At 42.1% G+C, this 23,989-nt stretch overlaps 1 protein-coding gene across 1 annotated transcript in view; it reads left to right on the top strand.

Annotated features, from left to right (window-relative positions):
• The window catches only part of UNC45B (unc-45 myosin chaperone B), a 64,899-nt gene that overhangs the window by 7,003 nt on the left and 33,907 nt on the right, over window positions 1-23,989 (top strand). Inside the window, exons 2-13 of the mRNA XM_075589886.1 lie at window positions 2,077-2,238; window positions 5,031-5,067; window positions 6,583-6,758; window positions 8,484-8,573; window positions 10,890-11,057; window positions 14,428-14,593; window positions 18,476-18,646; window positions 19,890-20,061; window positions 20,548-20,848; window positions 21,303-21,397; window positions 21,946-22,087; window positions 22,508-22,648. Of these exons, the coding sequence (XP_075446001.1) occupies window positions 2,077-2,238; window positions 5,031-5,067; window positions 6,583-6,758; window positions 8,484-8,573; window positions 10,890-11,057; window positions 14,428-14,593; window positions 18,476-18,646; window positions 19,890-20,061; window positions 20,548-20,848; window positions 21,303-21,397; window positions 21,946-22,087; window positions 22,508-22,648 (1,821 nt within the window). The remainder of the gene's footprint in view (window positions 1-2,076; window positions 2,239-5,030; window positions 5,068-6,582; window positions 6,759-8,483; window positions 8,574-10,889; window positions 11,058-14,427; window positions 14,594-18,475; window positions 18,647-19,889; window positions 20,062-20,547; window positions 20,849-21,302; window positions 21,398-21,945; window positions 22,088-22,507; window positions 22,649-23,989) is intronic.

Raw genomic sequence — 23,989 nt, 5'->3', positions numbered from 1 at the left:
TTCAAGTATGTCCTGGGCACAGAGTTATAAAAAATACATGGTTACATTAAAAGAACATAGGTTATACAGTGAATTCACAGACATTTCATAGGACAGATAGAGTTGTAAAATTGGGTACAGGGGAAAAAGGGCATATGAGTTTCAGATAGAAATAGAGCAGCTTTAACATCACTTTAACATCAGCGAACGGCAGCAAACGGTTCACACCCTTTGGCTGCGCCAAAGGCTGTGCGACTTTGGGGCAAAGCACATGCACAGTGGGGTGGGTGGCTGAGATGCAATGCAGCTGTGAAAAAAAGCTCTTTGTGTCCTCAAGGCTCGTTAACATTCCAGTGGGTGGGGTTGACGTTCCACAGAGAACAAGCAAATGTTAACCCTTAGCACGCTGGTCCTTTGCAGAGGGGTGTCGCTCTTGGGGAGCCCCATCAGGCTGTGCGCCTTTGGGGAAAAGCAGATTCACAGTGGGGTGGGTGGCTGAGATGCAATGCAGCTGTGAACAAAAGCTCTTTGTGATGGCTAGAAGGGTAGAATATATTGTTGATGACCTTCCAGAAGTTTGTTGGATATGATGTTTTTTGGTAAAGATTGTCAGAGTAATACTGTATCGGGCTTTTGCTGGTCTTGTTTGCCCTGTGCATGTATTCCGCAGGCAGCTGTAGTTAAGATTCTTGGTAGTGCCAGTTACTTTCTATCTTTTACTATTGCATCTGTTAAGAAAATAAATCACACAATAATAAAAAAAAAATCACTTGTTTATGTGGTAAATCTTGCTGTAGTAACGCAGTAGCATTAACACAGCATAGTAGTGTAGCCCCCCCATCGCCTCCCTATTCTCTTGAAGCTCAGCAGTAGGGATGTTCACATATCGCGCGGGAGACTGCCGGGCGCTCGCACTCTCCATCTCGACGCCCTGAGCACAGCCTTACTCCCTCTTTTCCTCACTCAATCCCCCCCTCTCCTCTCACTCGCCCCCATCTTCCGTCAATTACCCCACTCTCACTCAATCCCCCCAATAAACTGTAAAAAGCCCCTAAATACACAGTAAAAAAAACCACTCCCCCAATACACAGTAAAAAAAACACCATTCCCCCAATACAAAGTTAAAAAAAAAAAAACCCACTCCCCCAATACACAGTAAAAAAAAATACTCCCCCAATACACAATAAAAAACCCATTCCCCCAATACACAGTAAAAAAAATTGCAGAATTATACATTTTTGTGTAGGGTTACATAGGCCTGGATTCGACAAAGCTCTGGGCTCAATTCAAGTGATCGGGGATCAGAGGCTTCTCTGATATGGAGAAGCAGCTTCAAAGCATGGGCATTATGGGGCAATCCTATATAGTCCGAAGTGGCCATTCGGGCATTTTTCGGACGTAAATCCCTATTAACTTTGATGGGGATTTTAAGCCGAAAACAGCTCAACTGTCTGTATAGGACTAGGCCTTTCTTAAAGTGTAACGGTTGACGTATTGGCCATGCACATTTGTATTTCAATTTCATCTACTCATGCTCACAATCTGAGTAAGTCTAAGTAAGTCTCTTAATGTCTTTCTATTATTAACCTCATTTATTTGTAAAGCGCCAACATATTCCGCAGCGCGGTACAGTGTGGGGTACAGAGTTATGTATATTACATAAACAGAATGACATACAGTAAAGTAAAGACAGGCGAGCACAAACAGATACAAGAGGACCCTGCTCCTGAGAGCTTACAATCTGGAGGGAATGAGGGACAGTGTTGAAACAAAAGGTAAAGTGGCAGCTTGTTGTGGGATGGAGTATACATCAGGACGGAGTATGGTCCAGCGGCACAGCTGGATCTATTAAAGTTTGGGGGTGTGGATGTTAGGGGGGTGTTAGATAGCAAGAAGTACCGCAAGCAATAAATAAAAATTGGAGCAGGAAATCATTTGACCTAAATTATTCTGCTATGTTGAGCAGTGTCAATTACACTATAACAATGTATCAATATTATAAATGCTTAATTTTTAGAATAATCTTGTGTGTGCAGGATGCCAGGGTTGGCACCGAGAGAGGATAATCGTTTTCTTTCTTTCTTTTTTTTTTTGTAGATGGAAGACCCAGTTCAGCTAAAAGAAGAAGGGAACAAGTATTTCCAGGCGAATGACTTTGATCAGGCTATTGAGTGCTACAGCAAGGCACTAAATCTTATAAAAGATAAAAAGGTGCTGGCGGTGCTGTATCGTAATAGGGCCGCCTGCTTCCTGAAAAAGGTGAGGGAAAGGGGGTGTGGGCTTCCCTGGCCTTATGATTCAAGTACTGGTTGTTTAAAAGTGCATCCCATGTAGCCAGAAAAAAAAACTATGTGGCATATTCTCGTAGCTCTGTATTGTGACACACTACTTCCAAAGAGACCTTTCTGATCCGACTGGCATACGTTGCTACTCTGTAAGCCCTTTTAGCATGTCCAATCCATGTCCAAGGCTTTTTTAGAAGCGGCTTCACTTTTGGCTCTGCCAACCTGATCGGTTTGTCAAAAAGCCTTCAATTTATTTTATTTTAGGGCAACTGCAATTCTAGTAGCTCTGTTATGCAAACTCGCATTTTTTTCACGCCCCCTTAAGGGTGGCAAGATTGGTATTGCGATTTGCATCCTGAGCCTGAAATATGGATTTGGCTGAAAGAGCAAAACCCATAAGGCTGAGCTCAGACAGGCTGCTCAGTGGGGTGTGAGTGTCCGCGCCTCTGCTGGGCCATGTGTGCTCATTCCCAGCAGACAAAATGACGCGATTGGAGGCGGGACTTTAAAAAAAATAATTGTGTGTTTGTGATTGGCTTGTGAAGTACACGTGACGCGGCTGCCGCTTGAAATTACAACTTCAGTTGTCTTTTTCAAGTGCAGCGGCGACAACGCTGTACTTCGCCGCCAGGTGTTGTTTTCAGTTTGAAAACTCCCACCCACCAAAGCGAAAGCGTGATGAGCGTGCACGTAAGCGCGCACATCGCAGCCTGTCTGAACTCAGCCTAAGTCAGACTGAGGATGGTTAGCACCACCTCTGGTCGTGCGGCTTCTAAAACAAGAAAAAACTGGGCGTCTTGGCTCGTAAACCGTGCATTATGTCACTTTGCATAGGCGTGGTTTAGAAGAAGTGATCTGCAATAGAGAATATGTATAGTGTTCATAGGTAAAAATGGTGCTCAGAGTTTAAAGGAAAAAAACACTGAAAATAACTGTTGATAATATATACATTATCTCGGGAGCTCCCTTGTATCAATAATGCCGGTGTGTGGGTTATCCAGGCATCTAGCGGAAGAATAGCCCATACTGGAACTAACTAATACAGTGTTGTGTTTTACTACCATATGGGGAAACCAGATGTAATAGCGCAATAAACATCTTCCATAGTATAATCCATAACAAGTAGCAGAATAACAAAGCCTTAAACCCAAAACTGTCATGGGGAGTATATCCTGAAGCACTTAACTCACGTACTCCAGGGTTATTGCCATCCGTTCTGGGTGTCTAAAGGGAAGCTCCTTGATCAGATACGCAGTAGGAGTAGTGTAACCCATGTTCCCCCCTCCCCCACCCCCCACCCCGGTCGCAGATTGGACCTCTAGGGTGTAGTGAGGACTGGTTACATGTATGAGGGTGGTGCGTACCTGTGAGGAACAGGAGGGCCTGAGTCTCCCGCGATGGTATAAGGGATAACAGGAACAGGCTTCTGGGGTATATGCCTCCATCTTCTTAGCAACGGTGGTGCAGCGCCTCCATCTCTGGCGAGCCTTAATGAATAAGGTGAAACCCTCCCAGAGAAGCCCTGGTCCCAGGGCGAGAGATTTCAATCTCACACAGTCTTTGTATAAAATCAGCACTGGTCTTTATTGTCCAACAGCAGATCAGCAGCACACAGCAACAGCACACAGCAACAGCACACAGCAGGGTACAGGCTTTTCCTCCTTCTCCTTCCCTCCAGAAGTACACCCTCAGGATGGGCTGTCTGGAGCTGCAATACTCCACACCTTCCACCCCAAGGTATAGGTCCTCAGGGTGAGGCTAACTCTCCCCTCACCCTCTGCAGGGTGAGGGGCATTGGTCCACTCCACTATTGTGCTATCAGCTCTACTCAAGGTGACTGAGTCTCGCCTCTCCTCTCCAGCACTGACTAACTTCTCTCCAGCTCTCTCTGCTCCCAGGACAGAACTACTTGTCACCTACAGGAACAGGCAGGACTAAGTTTTGTCAGCCCCACCCCTCATGATGTCAGCAGGCCCTCCCCTGTGTCTCATGCCTGCACACAGAGTCAGGGGCCTGTCTCCATCAATCAAGACAGGGCTTAAAGCGGGGAAAAAACCCATGATAACTACTGGCTGCCTGCCCATAACAGGACTTACACCAGTAGGAGAAAGATATATAGCCCCCATTTCTTACCGGGGCTACAGTAGTAAGAAAAAAATGAAATGTTTGCAGTGCGCTACCAGATATCAATGAAGAAGAGAGGTGAATGCCAAAAAAACACTAATTTATTAATGACATAGTGAAAATGGGTGAAAAAACAGAGACACAAAGGTAAGAGGTTCGCCATTCTTCATCAATGGCTGGAAACATTTTCTTTTTTTCTTTCAATAGAGAATAGTTTTTTCCCACATTTCATTCCACTACTTTTGAACATGCCAAACCACGTGGTCTGGCTATGAGAACAGGCACCTATCTGTAAAGATTTTCACAGGCTACTGTGCTACAAGCAGATATCCTGGTGCTTGCGTTTATTTGGAAATTAAATATAAATTGAATTTCTTTGGTTCTTCTGATTGGGGGAGAGACTCATAGCCTTTCTTAATGTTGACACACTGTGTGCTCATTTGCATGTCATTACCCAGAATCCCTGTAGGGGAGGCATTGCATGCTAGGAGATAACAGTGAACAGCAGGGTTGCAGACCTGTCTTTCATGTTTTTTGTGATTAAGGTGACTTTCTGTTACCTTTTCATATAGTACACCTAAATATTACAAAGTATTCTATAAATCGCTGTATCTGACACAAATGTATATCTTGCCCAAACAGGAAAGCTATGTACAGGCAGCTACAGATGCATCAAAAGGTAGGTGTGAAGAGGAGTCAAACTTTCTGCTTTTAACATGCATTGTACTGTACATTGAATTTATATTTCAGCAATGTTGCCCACATAGCCAGCAACAAAACCTTATTTAAACAGTTCAATTGGCTTCCCTAAACTAACCATGCCAAAAGCAAACAATGGTTACTCTGAAAATCCATTACAGATTGCATTTGTGAATGGGGGGATGTTAGTTGTTGTTTGTCAAAGTGTTTCATTTACCCTTAGCCCTCACTGTCCTTATCAGAGAACCAATAAAGATAGAGAAGAGAGGAGGGGAGGGAGAGGGTCATTGTGTTTGCAAACTATTGCACCTAGTGAGAGGAAATCAAACCCCTACCTACCACATCTCTGCTCACGTTTACAAACTAGTATTTAATAATACTTACAGGTGTCAGATTTTGGTTTAACAACAACATTTATCACACATATTGAACCCCTTATCCACTTAATAATGCGTTGCAGTTCCCTCTAGCAGTGAGAGGGATAAACATGTCACTGCCATTAGTACACTTTGCCCACAGGAGGGATTGCCCCTGCAATTGGCATTTGTTTCTTTGCTTTCTACTACGTAGCACTGGGCATTTAAAGGAGCAATTCCCTCTACATATTTTTTATTTTTTTAGCCCAACTATTTTTTAGATGTATAGGAAGCATGAGGTCTCTGCAGCTGAACAGTATTGATATCATTTCCGGTGAACGCCTAGTTCCCAAGATACTTTTGCATCCACCTTGATGTACCTACCACATCATGTGGTCTGGCACTTTAGGGGCCCTATGATGTAGTAGCTACAGTATGTAATGTGCTCAGTGACGCCGATAGGGGGGAAGCACCGTGACACCTGTCTGAACCCGGAACTTAGGCCACGCTGGAAGGGCAGCCCAACTTCTACTCTCTGTCCCATTGGTGGGACCCTCTCCACCACTGGGTAGTGGCTGGACGGACCTCGCACAGCGCTCCACAGGTAGGGCACTGGGGCGGAGAGTGAGATAGACAGGGCTAAATGAGAGTGGGGGACAAAGAGAGAGAGGGACTGAGAGAAAAGGGGATGACTGGCAGAGAGGGGAGAGAATACGAGAGAGATGGAAGGAGAGAGGGGGAATGAGAGAAAGGGTGTGTGAGGAATAGAGGGGACGAATCGAGGACCTGTCTACATGAATAGCAGACACTGAGCTGTTAGGTATTGTTTTTAATGGTTTTCTAGCTTTGTGATCTTCTTTATTTTCTTATGCAGTTTGAATAAAGGTGTTTATTTTTAGTTAGCGGTATCTCCTGAATTCTATCATTTAGGGGATTCTGTCTTTAGTTTGTGTTGATTATTATTGCATTTAGCTTAATAGCCCCATTTAGGATCAGCGTTTATATTTTGATGTTCCTATGTTTGTTTAGAATCTGTGACATTACTCACCTTCATTTTTTGGGGTTGTACTAGATTTGTTTAATGGTCTCTGTACAATCTTCTGAATTTCCTGATGATCAGGCGTTTGCTTTCTTTCCAGCCATTGATGTGGATGCATCAGATGTCAAAGCCCTGTTTAGACGCTGCCAGGCACTGGAGAAATTAGGAAAGTTGGACCACGCGTATAAGGACGTTCAGAGATGCGCAACAATTGAACCAAAGAACCGGACATTCCTGGATGCTCTGCACCGCCTGGGAACTGATATCCAGCAGAAGGTAAAAAGAGGTGGGGGATGGGAGCAAATATAATGCTTTATACAGCATATAAAGGGTATATTTTGTAAGGATATATTTCTAATTGCTAGAACCTCTGGTAGCAAATAATGCTTTCTGCATACCCCTAATATGAGCAACAGACACGCTTTAACCCCACTGCATAAATTCACTGGCACACACTGACACAATAATGTACTGCAGGGGTGCACAAACGTTTGGCGCTGCTCCCCCCGGTGCTTGCACCACCCTTACCGTTTTGCCGGCGTCATATGATGCTGCATGGCGATGGGCGTCAAATTACGTCACAGGGTCATGTGATGTTACATGATCCCAGGCGCCATATGATACGCGTTGCCCAAAGCCGGCTGAATCGAGGGGGTCATGCAGGATGGGGACCGAGGTGAGCGCAACAAAAGCCCCCCCCCCCCACTCGCAGTGACACGCCGCGCGCTGCGGGACATGCCAGCGGGGGGGATGGGAGGGTGAACAGGGCAGTGGCGGCCGCACGGGACATCCCCTTCCCTCTGGTCCCCTTCCCCACGGCGCTCCCTTGCTTGCCCGCGAGGGAGGGAGATGGGGGGTGGGGGGGTGGTAGCGCAGTCACGGCTGGCGGGAGGTGGGGAGCCGCCTGTTCGGATCACCGGACGTTCCACTCTCCCTCCCCCCCCTCCTCCTCCTGTCCACTGTGTGTTTGTGTGTGACACTGTTTGTGTGACACTGTGTGTGTGTGTGTCACTGTGTGTCTGTGTCACGGTGTGTGTCACTGTGTGTGTGTGTCGCTGTGGGTGTGTTTGTCGCTGTGTGTGTGTCTGTTGCTGTGTGTGTGTCGCTGTGTGTGTGTGTCACGCTGTGTGTGTGTGTCGCTGTGTGTGTCGCTGGCTGTGTGTGTCTCTAGCGCATGGGTGTGTGTGTCTCTCGCCGTGTGTGTGTGTGACACTGTAGGGTGGGGACCGGAGCTGCGCATGGGGTGGGGAGGTGCGGAAAAACCGACAGGGGGAGTGGAAAGAGAGGAGGGAGCAGTAAATTTTAAGCCCGAGCAACGCCGGGTCTCTCAGCTAGTCCAATATATTTATTGTTCTGCGTTAAAGCATCAGTCCATGCTGGTGTTTAAGAAAATGTTATTTCCCCCCCCCCCCCCCCCCTTTAATATGTGCATCATTACAATCCAGGCAATGATAAGTAACTAGCTAAGTTGCCGATCTGTACGATCTCCTGTGATCAATCAGCGAAGATTCTGCTCGGGGTTCACTAAATGGCTGTTAGTGCAGCAGAAGAGTACCAAAAATGGAAAGTTCTGCGGGGAGATCGTGACCTAGCAGTCACTAGATACAATTGGTGCATTGCTAGAGAGAGGACACTGCACATAAAGGGGTGTGCCAGAGCCTGTTTCAAAAGGGGAAGGGGGTGTGACTTTGTAAATGGTTGCTATAGAAACAAACAGTTCTTGTTACATTATAATACATTAAAAATGTAATTCAGAGTTGTTTAAAAAAAAGTGCTAAAAGTACTTTCTCATAGTACAGAACTGATTTATTTAAAAAACAAGAACACATGTATGTTATTGCTTCGTCTGCAGCTTTAAAATATAGCATGACGGTGGAAGAGGTCTATCCATACCCACACAATCACAATTTTCGGTTGATAATAATCAGGCCTATAGCTGGTAAAGATGCCTCTGCACCTTCCCCTGACTGATCTTGTTCTGCTGCTTTCCTCCTGGTGCAGCTCCACGTTCAGTTCTCTACCGACTCCCGGGTTGCGAAGATGTTTGAGATTCTGCTAGACCAGAACAGCGAGAAAGATAAGAGAGAGAAGGTGAGTCCTTGTATAAAAAATTAGTCAGACTCCTCCCCAATATATTTCTCCTGTGTTGCTAGAGAAGCCTGCAATCCATTAAACACAATTCCTGTAACGAAGACATTAAACAAAGCATTTTATTCCATAGAGGGGCGGTAACATTTTTATTGATACATTAGTAAGGTTTTGTCAGTGTCTATGTCCAGCTTTGCAGTGATCAAAATGTTAGCAATGACGGTATTCTGCGTTACTTTATTACACTCATGCAGTAATTATCTTTTATTTTTATTGAAACTTTAATTCAACATAAGTACACAGAAATCCATTTTTACTTTGACCTATGTTGGCATACAGCATATAATTATCCAGGAAAGAATGTTATATAAACAACTGATACAGTGCTTGTGTCAACCTAAAATAATTGGGGATAGTAAGGTGCACTAAGGGTAATAATGTGTAATTAAAGGAAGAAAAGAATGTCTCTGGTGGGTGCACTCATAACCAATATAGTGGATAATGGATGGTGAATGTGTTATAAAGTATACTTTTAATGCAAATACATAAAATAATGGGGAAGGGTAAATACAACAAGAAAAATAATTAAAAACAAGGCTGAGGTAAGTGTGTGGAGGTGCAATACCGAGCCACGTACAGCGGCCGCAGTTAAAGGATTGGTATGGTGATATACAGATATAATAATACAGCACAAGTGACTTCCTGTATACCAAGAATGATCATAGACTGTGACAGATTAACACAATAGTAATGATTAGTAGGTAATCCAAAAGGTTTGCCTGTATGGGAGCAGGATGTGAAAGATAAGACACTAAATGCTTCTGGTAAACAGAGGAAAGCTGCACTCTGGGTAAGTGCTGGATGAGTGCCTAGCAGCCTGTGAGTGTACGAGTAGGCTCACAGCTAGGCTATCATTCCCCAGGAGCGCTAGATGAAGACATGTCCCAAACCTTCCTGTATTACACACTGACCTTAGTTAGCTTAATAGTTAAAAAGGTAGAACACAGTTAAAAAGAGGATACTAGTGTGGCAATCTGAGGTCTATTAAGCAGCAAGGGAAAATGCAACAAATGTGCATAGATGTGGAACGGGATGCCGAAGCATCAAAAGGGCCCTTGACAAAGCACACATTGCGAAATGTACGTCGGGTCGCCTAGTTGTGATGGCAGTGTTCTGCGGCAAACATTGTGAACGGTCCATTTGATGGTTTTGATCCTCTTTTTAAATGCGTTCAACCTTTTAACTATTAAGCTAGGGTCAGTGTGTAATTCAGGAAGGTTTGTAACATGCCTCCATTTAGAGCTCCTGGGGAATGATAGCCTAGCTGTTAGCCTATTCGTACACTCACAGGCTGCTAGGCATTCATCCAGCACTTACCCAGAGTGCAGCTTTCCTCTGCTTACCAGAAGCATTTAGTGACTGATCTTTCACATCCTGCTCCCATACAGTCAACCCTTTGGATTACCTACTAATCATTACCATTGTGTTAATCTGTCACAGTCTATGACCATTCTTGGTATACAGAAAGTCACTTTTGCTGTATTATTATATCTGTATATCACCATACCAATCCTTTAACTGCGGCCGCTGTAGGTGGCTCGGTATTGCGCCTCCACACACTTACCTCAGCCTTGTTTTTAATTATTTTTCTTGTTGTATTTACCCTTCCCCATTATTTTATGTACTGTATATGCATTAAAAGTATACTTTATAACACATTCAGCCTCCATTATCTAATATATTCGTTGTGTGTGCACGCAACAGGGCATAATTTTCTTTCTTTAATGAAAGGATGTTATATGTTACTTTTCAGAAAGAAGATTTTTTGCACACCCAAATAAAATTGATAATGAACCGACTTAACAAGGACCTCAAATGTTAACTGTAAAAAAGTTTCAGTAACAATGCAGACACTATAACAATTATAATGCCGCAATCTGTATTATTCTAATTGCTGTGCATACTCATAATCATATTTTTTTTTCTCTTGCCCAGTGTTTTTCAACCGGGTTTCTCAGGGCATCCCTAAAGGGTTCGCTGCAATTGTCAGGTCATTTAAAAATGTTACCAAATACAGAACAATTTACAATGCATCTGATCTCAGACACGCTATTAGAGAGGGTCAGGGTTCTTTACAACGCATATGATCTCAGACGCACTATTAGAGAAGGGAGGGGTTCCGCAGAATTTAATTATAGGGTTCCTGAACAACAAACGTTAAAAAAACACTGTCCTAGCCTATTTTTTTTCTATCTGTTTCCATCTTGCATCTGTATTTCATAACTCTTTTTCCTCCTGTTCCTTTCGCTCTTGTCCTAGGCTGCCAACAATCTCATAGTTTTGGGCAGGGAGGATTCAGGAGCCGAAAGGATTTTCCAGAACAACGGTGTGAACCTCCTCTTGGAACTGGTGGATACCAAAGATCCAGAGTTGATCCTTTCCGCAGTGAGGACTTTTTCGGGCATGTGCACAGGTCACAGGGCACGAGTAAGTCAGTATATGTATTCACAGGATTTAGCATGGTAGGCCTTAATGAGATCAATATCCCTTATTGAATCCAAGTTGATCTTGAGCAAACCTCAAAAAACATTTAGTTAAGATTAGTTGTTTAGATGAGGTTGGCAGGAAATAGGATATATACTTTTTTTAAATTCAGGGTTTATTACATAAATACAGTAGTATGTAAGCATATACAGATATGAGTAACCACCTGGATGAAGGATAAGATAATAAATGAGCAGTAATCAGAAGCTGAAAAAGATAAAAGAGCCCAGCAAAATGCATAGGCTGAAAACGAACCAACTCATCGCACTAAACAGTGTCTTCTGACAAGTTTACATAGAGCATGAGTTGTCCTGGTAAAAATATGTCAAAATGTTTTATTACTATTTTTGGTATTACTTAACCCATCACAACTAGAGCCAATTAGATATAACTCTGTAATATGATGCTGTTTTCTATAGCGGAACAGTGAAGTAGAGCAGGATCATATTACTTACAGACTGTGCTCCTTTGCATATCACTAGACAGAATCCATGTCTGTAGTTCAATCACTATATATTGCTATGTAATCTGCTCAAACCGAAATCAAATAAAAAAGATAGTAAATAAATATTTGGTGCAAAATACTTGCATACACGGTGAAGAATGCAGAGATACTATCAGTACAAAAAGGCAGGTCACACAAAAAACATTAGCAAAAAGTACTTACATGTACCGGGTGTGGTTAAACATATCATAGAGAAATAATTAGGTTACAACTTAGATGGTATATACAGCTATACAGCTCAACCCCGTTATAGCGCGATCCGCTACAACGCGGACCGCGCTATAACGCGGTCTTAGCGTGGCTCCCAATCTAAAACCATCTCCAAGGTTTTTTTGTTTTTTTTATAACATTCAATGCTTTATTGCTAACGGACACACACAGAGACAAACACACACCCTCCCCCCTACACCATGCGGAATTGAAACCCTGGTACTTCATATGCTAATGCAATTCTCTAACTGCTACACCACAGGGTTGGTATGATAAATCTGACAATATAAATAAACTTAACATCTACTGCACAGTGCAGTCCATCACCACATGAAAATATACCTTCCAAACAACCATAGGGTTGTATAAGGATGATAGCCTTCCATCCACACTGTGGTGTAGTGCTTAGAGCAGTGGACTGGTATATGAAAGGTCATAGGTTAAATTCCTGCATGTGTATTATATAAAATAATAATTTATAAATTATACCATACCATGCAGAAATTGAACCCCTGATCCTTCATATGCTAGTGCAATTCTCTAACTGCTACACCACAGAGGGTGTTCTGACTTAAAAAAAAACCCAAAACATTTAACATATTAAATAACCTTAACATTGCGGTAAATCACCCAATTAGAATACACCATACAAACAACCATAAGGTTGTTTAAAAGAGCATAATTATGTATCAACATTGTGGTGTAGTGCTTAGAGCAGGGGACTGGTATATGACACGATTGAGGGTTCAATTCCCCGGCAGTACTGCCCACAAGCAAAAGTTTATTGTGGCTCTATTCACTTTTGGGCTGCAGATCCACACGGAACCCCTGATGAAAGCGGCCATTTTTTTCTTTACGGTCCTGGTTATAATGTGGTCTTATTATGTGGACCTCGAGCACCGCGTTATAACTGGGTTCAGCTGTAGTAAGATATAGTTTGTACAGGGATACTATGCAGTTTAATGTGTAGAGGTCCTATCTGATCCTTTACTACAACAGGTTTTAATCCATTGGATGGATTGATATAATACAGCTTTCTGCTGAACACATAGCATGTACTTGGATGAACCAATAAAGAATCTTGTCTCCAGTAAGGGCCCCAGTTAGTAGAGTTAGTAGATTTCTATTGTGAGCAAGGGAGGTTTCCTCTGAGAACCATGTATCCCATAACCTCTGGAATTCATTTATATTATCGTTGAGGACTGCAGTCAACTTTTTTTAATATAATAGTTAGATTAATTCTATTTTTTAATTGCCATCATTATTGAAGCTGGTTGTTTCCAATTACAGGCAAAACAGCATCTAATCGCCGAAAGAATGTGTGTCATAAGTTTGTGTTTTACTTTGTTAATGTTTTAAGGTCGCTTATTAAGTAAAGCTAAAGCTGGGTTTGGATGAATTATTTTCTGTAGTAAACAGCAAATAATTTGGAACACTTGTGTCCATAGAGATTTTTGCAAGGAATATGAAAGAAAGTGCCCTGCAATCCACAATTTCGAAAACACTGGGATTACGTCTGAGGTTATATTTTATAAAGTTTTTCAGGGGTGAGATACCATCTATAAAGTAATTTGTAACTGTTCTCACTTATAGTGGTGTTGATAGCGAGTTGATATTGTCTCCCAAATCTCTTCCCAATCCTCAGTCTCAAGAGTTGTTCCCAGGTCTTAACATATTTGTATTTGTACAATGAGGGAGTAGTTCTTGGTATAGCGTGGAAATCTGACATTTGGACATTGGGTCACCCTTGCAAATATCTTCGTATACGGTATTGCTGTAGATGTACGAAGGGCTCTTTGAAATGAAATGTCTAATCTGTAAATGTCTGTATTGTTCAGTGGGGGTATTTGGTTGGTTTCTTTTAATGAATTAAATTATTTTATCTTGTCTCTGTCTAAGATATTTCCAACTTGTATGAGTCCCTTTGTCATCCACCATTTAAATTGGTTTGTGGACAAACCTGGTAGAAAGGCCGAATAGTCGAACAGGGGTGTCATGTTGCTAGTTGGCGTGGTCATCTTCGTCTTTATAGTGGGGATTTCCTAAATTCTTACGGTGTAAATAATAGTAGGGAGCTTTGGGGATTGTAATAGTCTTTCTTTTGAGTTTAGCCAGAGTACATGGTCTAGTTGGTATTAGATTTTTCTGTCTACCTATCTGATGGTGCCCTCTGTTGTATGCCAAAGGCTGGTTTGAGTGAATTGCGCCACCCTGCAATTGTATTGCAGAATTGGTACTCCCAGCTTCCCCACTTATTAGGGCACTGATAACATTTGTCAACTGACTAGGCTTTTAATAGCCCATAAAAATGTCTGTATCTTTTGTGGTAGAGACTTGTAAGTCAACCTCAATAAGAGGAATAGACATTGACCTGAAAAGATACAGGATCCTGGGCAGTAATGTAATTTTGGCAGAGTGAGCAAGTGTATTTAATTTGTGTTTAATCACTTTAAGACATGAGCGATGAGGGGGGAATAAAACAGATTTGGATAACCAGTGCAAGGCATGCAAACAAACTCAGGGGTTCTAAATCTTTACTAGATTTAGTACAAATGCTACTGTATGTAATTCATTCATCTCATGGTTATTCTTCTACAGGCAACAGCAATCCTGCATCTTGTGGGCTTTGACCGGATCTGCAGAATTATGGCTGTGGACCATGAAGAGATCGCATTAGCAACGTGCAACCTGGTGCAGAACATTGTGGATTCCTTAACTGGAGAGGATAAGAAGGACCATGGGAAAGAGGAAGCTTTGGTATTAGGTGAGGAGAGTTTTGGAGACAATGTCAGCTTTGGTTGTAAAGGGAACATTTGGCTTACAGAAAATATATTTTCCTTTAGTCTTCCATGGCAGCACACAACAATGGGATATAGCTCCTACTCCTGATCTAGGACACACTCACGCTTCTGGTATACAATTGACCCCCCTTATATTGCTATTTTTGTTTTCAGTAATATCTCAAAGAAGTAGTACTGTCCAAAAAAATGCGATGCAACACACTTCATTGAAAGGGGATAGAGGGGGGGTGGGGGGAATGACCAAATTCGCAGGTCCTAACATTAACTGATTCAAATTCTTATTTACCTCTATAATTAGAGGAATAATGGTCCTAGCATTGGACCTGTCACAACCAGCTGCATGGTCATGGTCATGCCTTGATGTGGCTCGCAGCCGTATACGCTTTGGCCAAAGGGTTAACTAAATTACCCTTTTTCAAGAGATATATAGGCATTTCACCGTGTATTTGTCACATTGGATGTTGCTCTGGACTTCTTTGTTTCTTGTTGCATACATTTAGCCACGCCCAGTAGCACTCCATTTGACACTTATATACATATATATATATATATATATATTTTGTGGTAATTTTGGGGGGTTTCTTAGACCAGTTCGACAAAGTTACTAAACACACAGATACCCAGCAAGCTCTCAGTTGTTTTGGAGGTCAGTGGCTCCCCCCTCCCAGGGTTTAAGCTCACCCCTCCCCACTTTCCAAGTAAGCAGGTTTTCTTTTCATGCAGCTGATTGTGACAGGTCCCATGCTAGGATCATTCTTCCTCTAATTATAGAGGTAAATAAGCATTTTAATCAGTTAGTGTTAGGACCTGCGAATTTGGTCATGCCTTGATGTGGCTCGCAGGCTTATACGCTTTGGCTAAAGGGTTAACTAAATTACCCATTTTCAAGAGATATATAGGTATTTCACTGTGTATTTTTGTCACATTGGATGTTGCTCTGGACTTCTTTGTTTCTTGTTGTATACATTCTTTAATCTGGGCAGTATAAGTAGGACAATTTCCTGATTATGATGGAAATAGGAGGATACTGTGTTGAAACTTGGGAATAGTCTGCAAAAATACTTTGTGTTTGTGAGGGTCTGTGTCCGTTGTTCACTGGCTTTCCTTGACTTGGCGTTAGAAGGAAAAGAGAAGGCCCCAACTCTGTGACTTATTTTGTCTGTCTTTGGAAGTTGGAAAGATTGTATACCTTGAAACGTTGATGGTTTTATAAACTGGAGCCCTGAGCCAGAAATAAAAGGCCACTGCAGTATCGCTTGCCTTTTTCTTGCAGTAAAAACTTTGCTTTATGTTCTCATGATTTGTCAATTAATTGATCCAATTATAAACCAAACAAGAAACTCCCTTCAAATGGCAGGGAGCAAAGTTTGTTTTTGGAAGCCACGTCTGCTTTCCAGCCACAGCGCCCTTCTGACTGGGGTAAAAAGAGCTGAACATCTCTATGTTAATTTAATAGTTTCAAACAAGGTGTTGTACTAGAATTACACAACTAGGAGTATTGTTGGAAAGAGTTTAAGAATCTGATCTCGGGACAGTGGACTTTCTTCCACCTGTGACAACCATACAAGCTCTGGACACGTGTGCTGAAGCTATATGTGGCTTGTAGAAGGCCCCTGCAGCCATGAAGGCTCTCCTACATTTACTTTCTGACCCTATATATATGGGGTCCTTAAAGCCTCAATCGCTATCCAACAGAATTGATGTCTGCCTTGATACCCAAATATCTACTTTGCTCAAATGGGAACTGTAGACGGACGTTCACAGAGGTACACAATTGGAGGCTTTTATAAGGTGAAATTATAATAAGGCTTTATTGTGCCTTTTCCTTTTCATCAGGAAATCATCCAAACACAGGGGGGGGAACAAAGCTTCTATTCACTTGGGAGTATTTCTAGTGAAATCTAATGCAGTTAATTCACATCTCCCTTAGTAAAGCATGTCTCGCAGCCCCAAAACATATAGCATGAAATAAGCAGATATAAGCAGTCTCTTAATAATGAAAGTCTTATCTGTTGGCTGCTGTAGAGTAAGCTTCTCTGCTCTCCTGGAACCGCACCCGTGCGTGCACAGAAAATCAGCATCCAGGTTTAGAAGTCTTATTTGGTGTCTTGAAATCAGCTATGCTGTGCAGAGCTCAAGACCGGTCAGCTCCAGAGATATGTGTTCTCTTGGTCAGTCTCTCCTGGGAGACTCAAGAACACTGCTCTGTCTCTCCAAAGGTCAGATCTCATTCAGAGCTAAGGAGTCACTTCCAGTCTCAACAGACAGGCTTTTGTAAGCAATCAGGCAGGTGGTGTTTATTAATTGACTACCAGCAGTTAACCACCACACTGCTAGATTAAAGGCACATTACTTGAACAGGGATTACTCCCCTGTTACAGGTACATTGTATTGAATCTTCTTGAAAGTGACAGCTTTTCATCTGGATCAGCTTTTTAACTATGGGGTGTACAGTATGTAATGATGCTCGTCCCTAAACAGGAAGCGACCCTCAAGGCTGAGGTAGGATATAGATCACCAACCTGAAACGAGAGATAGAGAGAACGAGAGAGAGAATAGAATAGTCGATGTCAGAGGCTGGAAACAAGGCACGGTGAAGATCAGCAGGAGCAAAGGAGCCAGGCAGGAACAGACAGGGACTGGGAACAGAAAAAAGAAAACCATGGTCAGACAGGGGCTGGGAGTTTGCTGCCTGCTATTTAAAGCCATGGGACAGGTGTAGCCAATTATGGACTGCAGGAAGACGTTTACCGTGAACCAAGCTGGCTGCAATAGCCACGTAAGGGCAAATTCCAGGACAACCCTGGACCGGAACCCTTACAGAGTACTGGAACGGTCGTCTTTCTAGGATGTCCATGAACATTTCATCTTGCTTCTTAAGCGACTATTTTATTTCTTTTACTTCCAAGACGAATCACAGTGCTTTGAATGACCTATCTACCACATTGCTTCTATAGGGAACATGGTGCAATCTTTTCTAACTTCCCCTTCCTCCATGTAACTCTTGGTTTATTCAATGTGAACAAAATTCCATGCCTGACTTTTGGGAAGATACTGATTCGTGTTTAGCAGTCTCAGGAGGTAGAGGGCTTCTACGATGGCCGCTTTAAAACTATCAAAGTCTGTTACATGGTGATCTAAAACCATTCCAGGAATTCCTGTATAAAGTAATCCTCCATAACCACTTGCTTGATGCATGAAGAACATAGTTTTTGCAAAATTCGCAACATTGATCCAGACCCTAGAACTCTCTCTCTCTCTCTCATCCCTCCTCTCCAGCAAAAGCCCTGTTTCCGGGTCTCGATCTTTCGGTGGTGCAAACTTGCAAAAATGTAAAAATTTGTGCCTTTTTTAAGCCCTGTAAAGCTTGGAGAAACGTCTCACAAAACAGCTAAATTAAAAAATAAAAAACCCTATCAATTTTGCAAGTACAGTTGGGACAGTTTCGCACAAAGCTGGTTAGGAATTACTGCAGATCCAAAAGTGCATTGGTACTCTTTGTGGATAACATCAATTACTTTGAGTGTTGTATATCATCAATGAAATGTGTCTTGCACATCTGTGCACAGGGGATCAGTAGACCAAATCGGTGTGCTGTAGCTCTTGATAAGATGGTAGTGGTAGACTTGTTCTTGGCCTGGGAGGTAATCAGTTGAGGACTGATATACAATAGTACAGATCAGCATAGGACCATATTTGGTCTAATAGTTGTGGTTGTTTTTCAGATCAGAATTGTTTGCAGGCTAATCAAGGGGGGGACATAAGTATTGGAATATTTAGGGGATTTGCAGATAAAGATACTAGTGCATGACAGTATAAACATTTCTTATACTTCTTCTTCACAGACACTAAAAAGGATCTGAAGATGATCACCACACACTTATGTGATATGCTTTCCAGCAAGAAGGTATCTGGACATGGCAGAGATCAGGCATTAAACCTGCTGAATAAGAACATCCCTCGCAAGAACCTCAGGAGTCCAGACAACTCCAAAACACTCTTTGTGGTGGACACAGGTGAGCACTTACTAAGCAAATGACACATCATTGGATCACGGCCTACTGTACAACCACTAGTGGCAGTGCTACTTTTTTATGCTCCTACAGTCAGTACAAATAAATTGGGAACACACTTAGCACCAATTAAGGTACCTAATATTTCTACAAATAGTGTATATATCTGCACGAGAATATTTTACTCATGAGAAGATTAGCATGGAAGTATTGCACTATATGCTGTGTCACTTTGTATGTTGCGCTGGGCCTTTCTGTTTTTGTTTGTATATTTTGCCACGCTCAGCAGCACTGCTTTTTGACACCTAATATATATGCTGTATACTGTATATGATGTGAGGGTGGGTTTTGGGGTTCTGGAGCTTGCTGGGTTATTGCAACTGTTGTTTTTTGGAGGTGTGACCCCCTCCTCCCCTGGGTTTAAAGCTCGCCCGGTCCCACTTTCCAATTAGCAGTTTTTATCATGATCCTGTGTATCACAGACCCAGTATGGTCTTTCTCCCTCCAGCAAAAAGAGAGGTACAGTACATGAGAATTTTACCTGGTAGTGTTAGGACCTGCAGATTGGTCATGCCGTGAAGTGGCTGCAGGCTTATAACGCTTTGGCCAAAGGGTTTAACTATATGACCCTTACTCATGAGCAGATTAGCACTGAAGTATTGTACTATATGTTGTGTCACTGTGTATGTTGCGCTGGGACTTTCTGTTTTTGTTTATATCTCCACAGAATGTTCAGTGTTCAAATAAAAATTGTATTTAAGATTGTACCGTTTTCTGATGAATATTTAAATAAAAATACCCAACTTTCATAGTTCTAGTTGCCATTTTGGTTGTGAAGACACTAAGTGGCCATCCTTCCGTTATGACCCTAAACATCAATGATCAATACTACAAATTAATCAACATTGAGGTTTTGGAGCAAAACTTCATCTCTCACAGTGGCACCTATTCAATATGCTGTGAATCTGCTTCTCAATGGCAATAAAGTTGTAAACTTCACTTATTTGAATGGTGCTCAGCGTTTCCCTCGCATGGAATAGCAGCTTCACAGAATATTGGAAGAGGGTCAGTGAATACACGCTGTGTAATCTTGTTGTGGTTCTTAAATGCTTGGTTTGCTTCAGTCCTATCACAACCTCTGACTTTGATGGCTGTGCAGCAGACTGCTATTACATGAATCTAATTTCCAACCCATACCACAATGTTCCTACTGTAGATAAAAATCTGTCTCTTTTTTTTCTGTCAGGTTTGAGGAAAATTCTGAAGGTTGTAGGACAGATCCAAGAGTTGCCTAATTGTCTTCCCCTGACTGAGAACACAATTTTTAACGCCTCAATTCTCATAAATAAGCTTTATGATGATTTGCGGTGTGACCCAGAGAGAGACGAGTTCAGGATAATCTGTGAGCAATACATCACGTAAGTCATTCAATTACCGAGCGTTCTTTGCATTTTTACTTGTCCACAGTCAGATATAGAGAAACGGGGCGCTGTTGTATGTGCAAGCTGTGGTAAATCATCTGAGACATGATTTTCCATGTTTCTGAAACCAGATCTCTCTATTAAGAATGCATAACTAGGCTATAGCAGTTAGCAATTGCTAATGGCCATTTACTCACATGATCATTATCGATCTCTATTGGATAACAACCCCCTTTATAAAGTTAGGTAGAAGATAAATCTTTTGAAACACTGAATGATATTAAGTGAGATACACACAGTACCATGATTGTACCTTAGAGTTAAATCCAGAGCTACATAATAAAATATATTGTTCTGTAATGGAAAAAATCCAGATTCGTCACATAATACTTAATAGAAAATGATCATTTTACAGGATAAAATGTTAGGTCTTCAATGTTTTGCCCCTGACATGTAATACATATTTTGTTGATTTTCTCACAGAGGAAACTTTGACCCAAAGAATATGGAGAAGAACCTACATGCCATACAGACCGTGTCAGGAATCCTGCAGGGGCCCTTTGACCTTGGTAACAAACTCCTAGGAATGCAGGGGGTCATGGAGATGATGGTGGCACTGACCGCATCAGATAATGAGATAGACCAGCTGGTGGCTGTGGAAGCTCTGATTCATTCCTCCACAAAGCTCAGCCGCGCCTCCTTCATCATCACCAATGGAGTGTCCATGTTGAAAGAGATCTACAAGAAGACCAAGAATGAGAAGATTAAGATCCGTGCTCTGGTGGTGCGTGTCATTATTCTTGTGACGGTGTAACTGTAAAGCCAAGCTGGGTAGCCCAGACTCTAGTAAACCATAAATCTCAAGGGCAACACAATGTATAAGACCTCTTACTCTGATATGATATGAATATCTTGATAGAACAGGCACTGCAGCTAGCTGACATTGGTCAATATAATCATACAAGCTATGTGGTGATGATTAGAACAGATAATTGAATTAATAATCAACTAGATTAATTTCTACTTTAGAAGGAAAATAATATTAGTGTCATCCAGCTTTTAACCAGGTGACATCTAGATTATTTGCCAACTTGAACTGATTAAAGTGATTCATTCTACCATACTGCAAAGACCCCTAGTTCGGATCTGCTCCATCACTTCATAACAACTAGGTTTCCTATGCTAGTACAGTATGTGAGCTAAGAGTGTGTGTAACTTGTTTAACTGCTGCATTCCAGGGTCTTTGTAAACTGGGATCTGCTGGAGGCACAGACTATGCTCTGAGGCAGTTTGCAGAGGGATCTACCGAGAAACTTGCCAGGCAGTGCCGAAAGTAAGCATCGCTAAAAAACATTTCCTTCTTCCATGTCACAATAAACACTTCCCATCTTATTGCAGAGCATGAATAGTTAGAGATACAGACTGCATCACATTTAGTGAACAAACTCCAAGTCTGGAAGTGTTATTGGTAACAATTAGTAATACAAACTGTGTTCATTGGCATCAATGGTTTAAAATATTATGCAGTATATGCATTGAACATGTTAGCAAATGATACAGGTAGTGTTTATTTGGAGGAACTGTGTTTTTATTTAATTTTTTTTATTTTTGCTTTACTTTGTTTCATTTCCTTCCTATTTTTATAATATTTTGACACTACGGCGTTGTGCTTTTGTTAACTTTGCGTATTGTTATATGTATCAACTTAAAAAAAAAAGTATATCCGATTGGATGCTAATTGAGGGACTATTGAATAGTTATCTGACTAACTGGCATTATAACAACTTGTTTGATAAGGAGCCACTTAGTCTCCTGATACCACAACATGGTTACTTGGCTAGCAATGCAGACTGAAGGGATTCATGCACTCTCTGTAAACAGGTGGTTGATTAATCCAAGCATTGACATACGAACCAGGAAATGGGCAGTTGAAGGCCTGGCTTACTTGACTTTAGATGCTGACGTAAAGGATGACTTTGTAGAAGATGAGCCAGCCCTGCAAGCCATGTTCGAATTATCTAAGGTATGCTATTCCATACACTGAAAATGCACTCATTTAGAATAAAGAAACTAGCAGCCAAACAGTAACTGTTAAATCGTTCACACAGTAAGAAGGATGCCTATTCACCATGACCATTTATTATTTGTCCTGTGTTTGATTGTCTATAACCTACTTTATGACAGGCCGGCCTTATCCTTAGCGGGGGCTAATGTGGCACGCTGGCAGCGGGGCCTCCCCCCTGTAAAAAAGTTAAGGGACTTACCTTGACGAGTGGCCCTCCTCCTGTTCACACCGGGATCCAACTTTCGCCCAACCGGAGGGGGAGCTGGAGGATGGGGGGCCCTAAGGCCAGGCCCAGATTTATTTAATATATTATGAAGTCCGTGTTCTTTACAGGAATGCTGACAGTGTTTTTTTTATGTTTCCAACCTTACCTCACAGACCAGCGATAAGACGGTTCTTTATTCTGTGGCTTCCACTCTGGTCAACTGCACTAACAGCTACGATGTGAAGGATGTCATGCCTGAGCTGGTAGAACTGGCCAAGTTCTCCAAGCAGCATGTTCCTGAGCAGCATCCCAAGGTAGGATAAAGTGATGGAGAACCACTTACAAGGCATTTTCCCTCTGGACTGTTCCAATGTCAGCTAATGTATTGGAAGTGTCAATTCAAATATAGTTACATATCATTTTTTTTAATTATTATTATTATTATTATTATTACTACACGTGACCAGAGTGTTCTATAAGAGTAGCATCATTATATTCTGGACCCAGGGTCATGTCTAGGGTATGAATGGACCCAGACAGCTTCAACTCAGCCCCCTTTCCAAAGCACACCAAGTCCTGTTATATTTTCTTCACTTTATTAGGAAAGGAGCAGTATATACAGGCACTTGTGGATGTAATGGTGTTGTGAGAGTGCTTCTCCATAGGTGCTTCTTAATTAAGGGCAGGTGAAAAAGATAGGGCCTTGCCAGTGGGGGGTAACATGAAACGTACTCACTCAGCCAAAGTCAGGAAGTAAAAGAAAGTGTGTACTGCTTGTGACACAGGGATAGGTGTCAGGCTAAACCACCTATGAAAACAGACAGGGGAGAATGGGTCAGTCCATTAGCTTGAAGGACTGGAGATGTTGCCAGGGCAACCAGAGTACTGGCAGACTGGAGAGAGAAAGGCAACAAAATGTATCCATTCCATCTGCACTAGGAGTAATAATTGCAGGGAAAATACTACAACATAAAGGGCCAGCAGGCAGAGCTGCAAAGGGGGAGAAAAGAAACAGAACTATGATTCTAGTTCCAGGACACGTTATGTTAGAAAGGAGCAACAGCACTATTAAAAAAAGCATTTCACACATTTATTGTCATTGTGGGGAAATTATTTGGCCCTACATAGTAATTTAGGATGTGGATCTCTTAACATAAATTAGGATATGCATTTAACATAAATGTATCAACATATTTTTTGTAGAACTTGAAGCACATATGAGCAGGAATTCTCTGTGTATGAGCTGTACAAGACATTGAGGTATAAAGATAGATCTCGTTGTTTGTATCAGAGAGCAATATGGAGAGTAGCAATAGCAGCTACTTTAGTGTGATCCTTAGGCTGCGCTTATAGTGCCGATGACAGCAACGCAACGTCGCGTCAAAACAAATGCATTGTTGCCGTCGTCGGCGCGTATAGTGCACGCGACTGCGCGACCAAGCAACAGCGCTACCAAAAATCTGGTAGTCGCTGTTATTTGATTTTTTCAGTGATGGTCTCCCCTTGTGGCCAATCAGAGAGCTTCTCCGTCCCTCTTTCTGACGTCACTGGCCTTGTAGCCAGCGACGTCGCCTAAACTTTAAATGCAACTATCGTTATGGCGACGGGTGACATCATTGGTCGTGTCGCCGTCGCCAGCAGTATAAGCGCAGCCT

This window comes from Ascaphus truei, chromosome 3 (genome assembly GCF_040206685.1).
Source record: "Ascaphus truei isolate aAscTru1 chromosome 3, aAscTru1.hap1, whole genome shotgun sequence".
Taxonomy (NCBI): Eukaryota; Metazoa; Chordata; class Amphibia; order Anura; family Ascaphidae; genus Ascaphus; species Ascaphus truei.
This window is presented reverse-complemented; position numbering and strand designations above follow the sequence as displayed.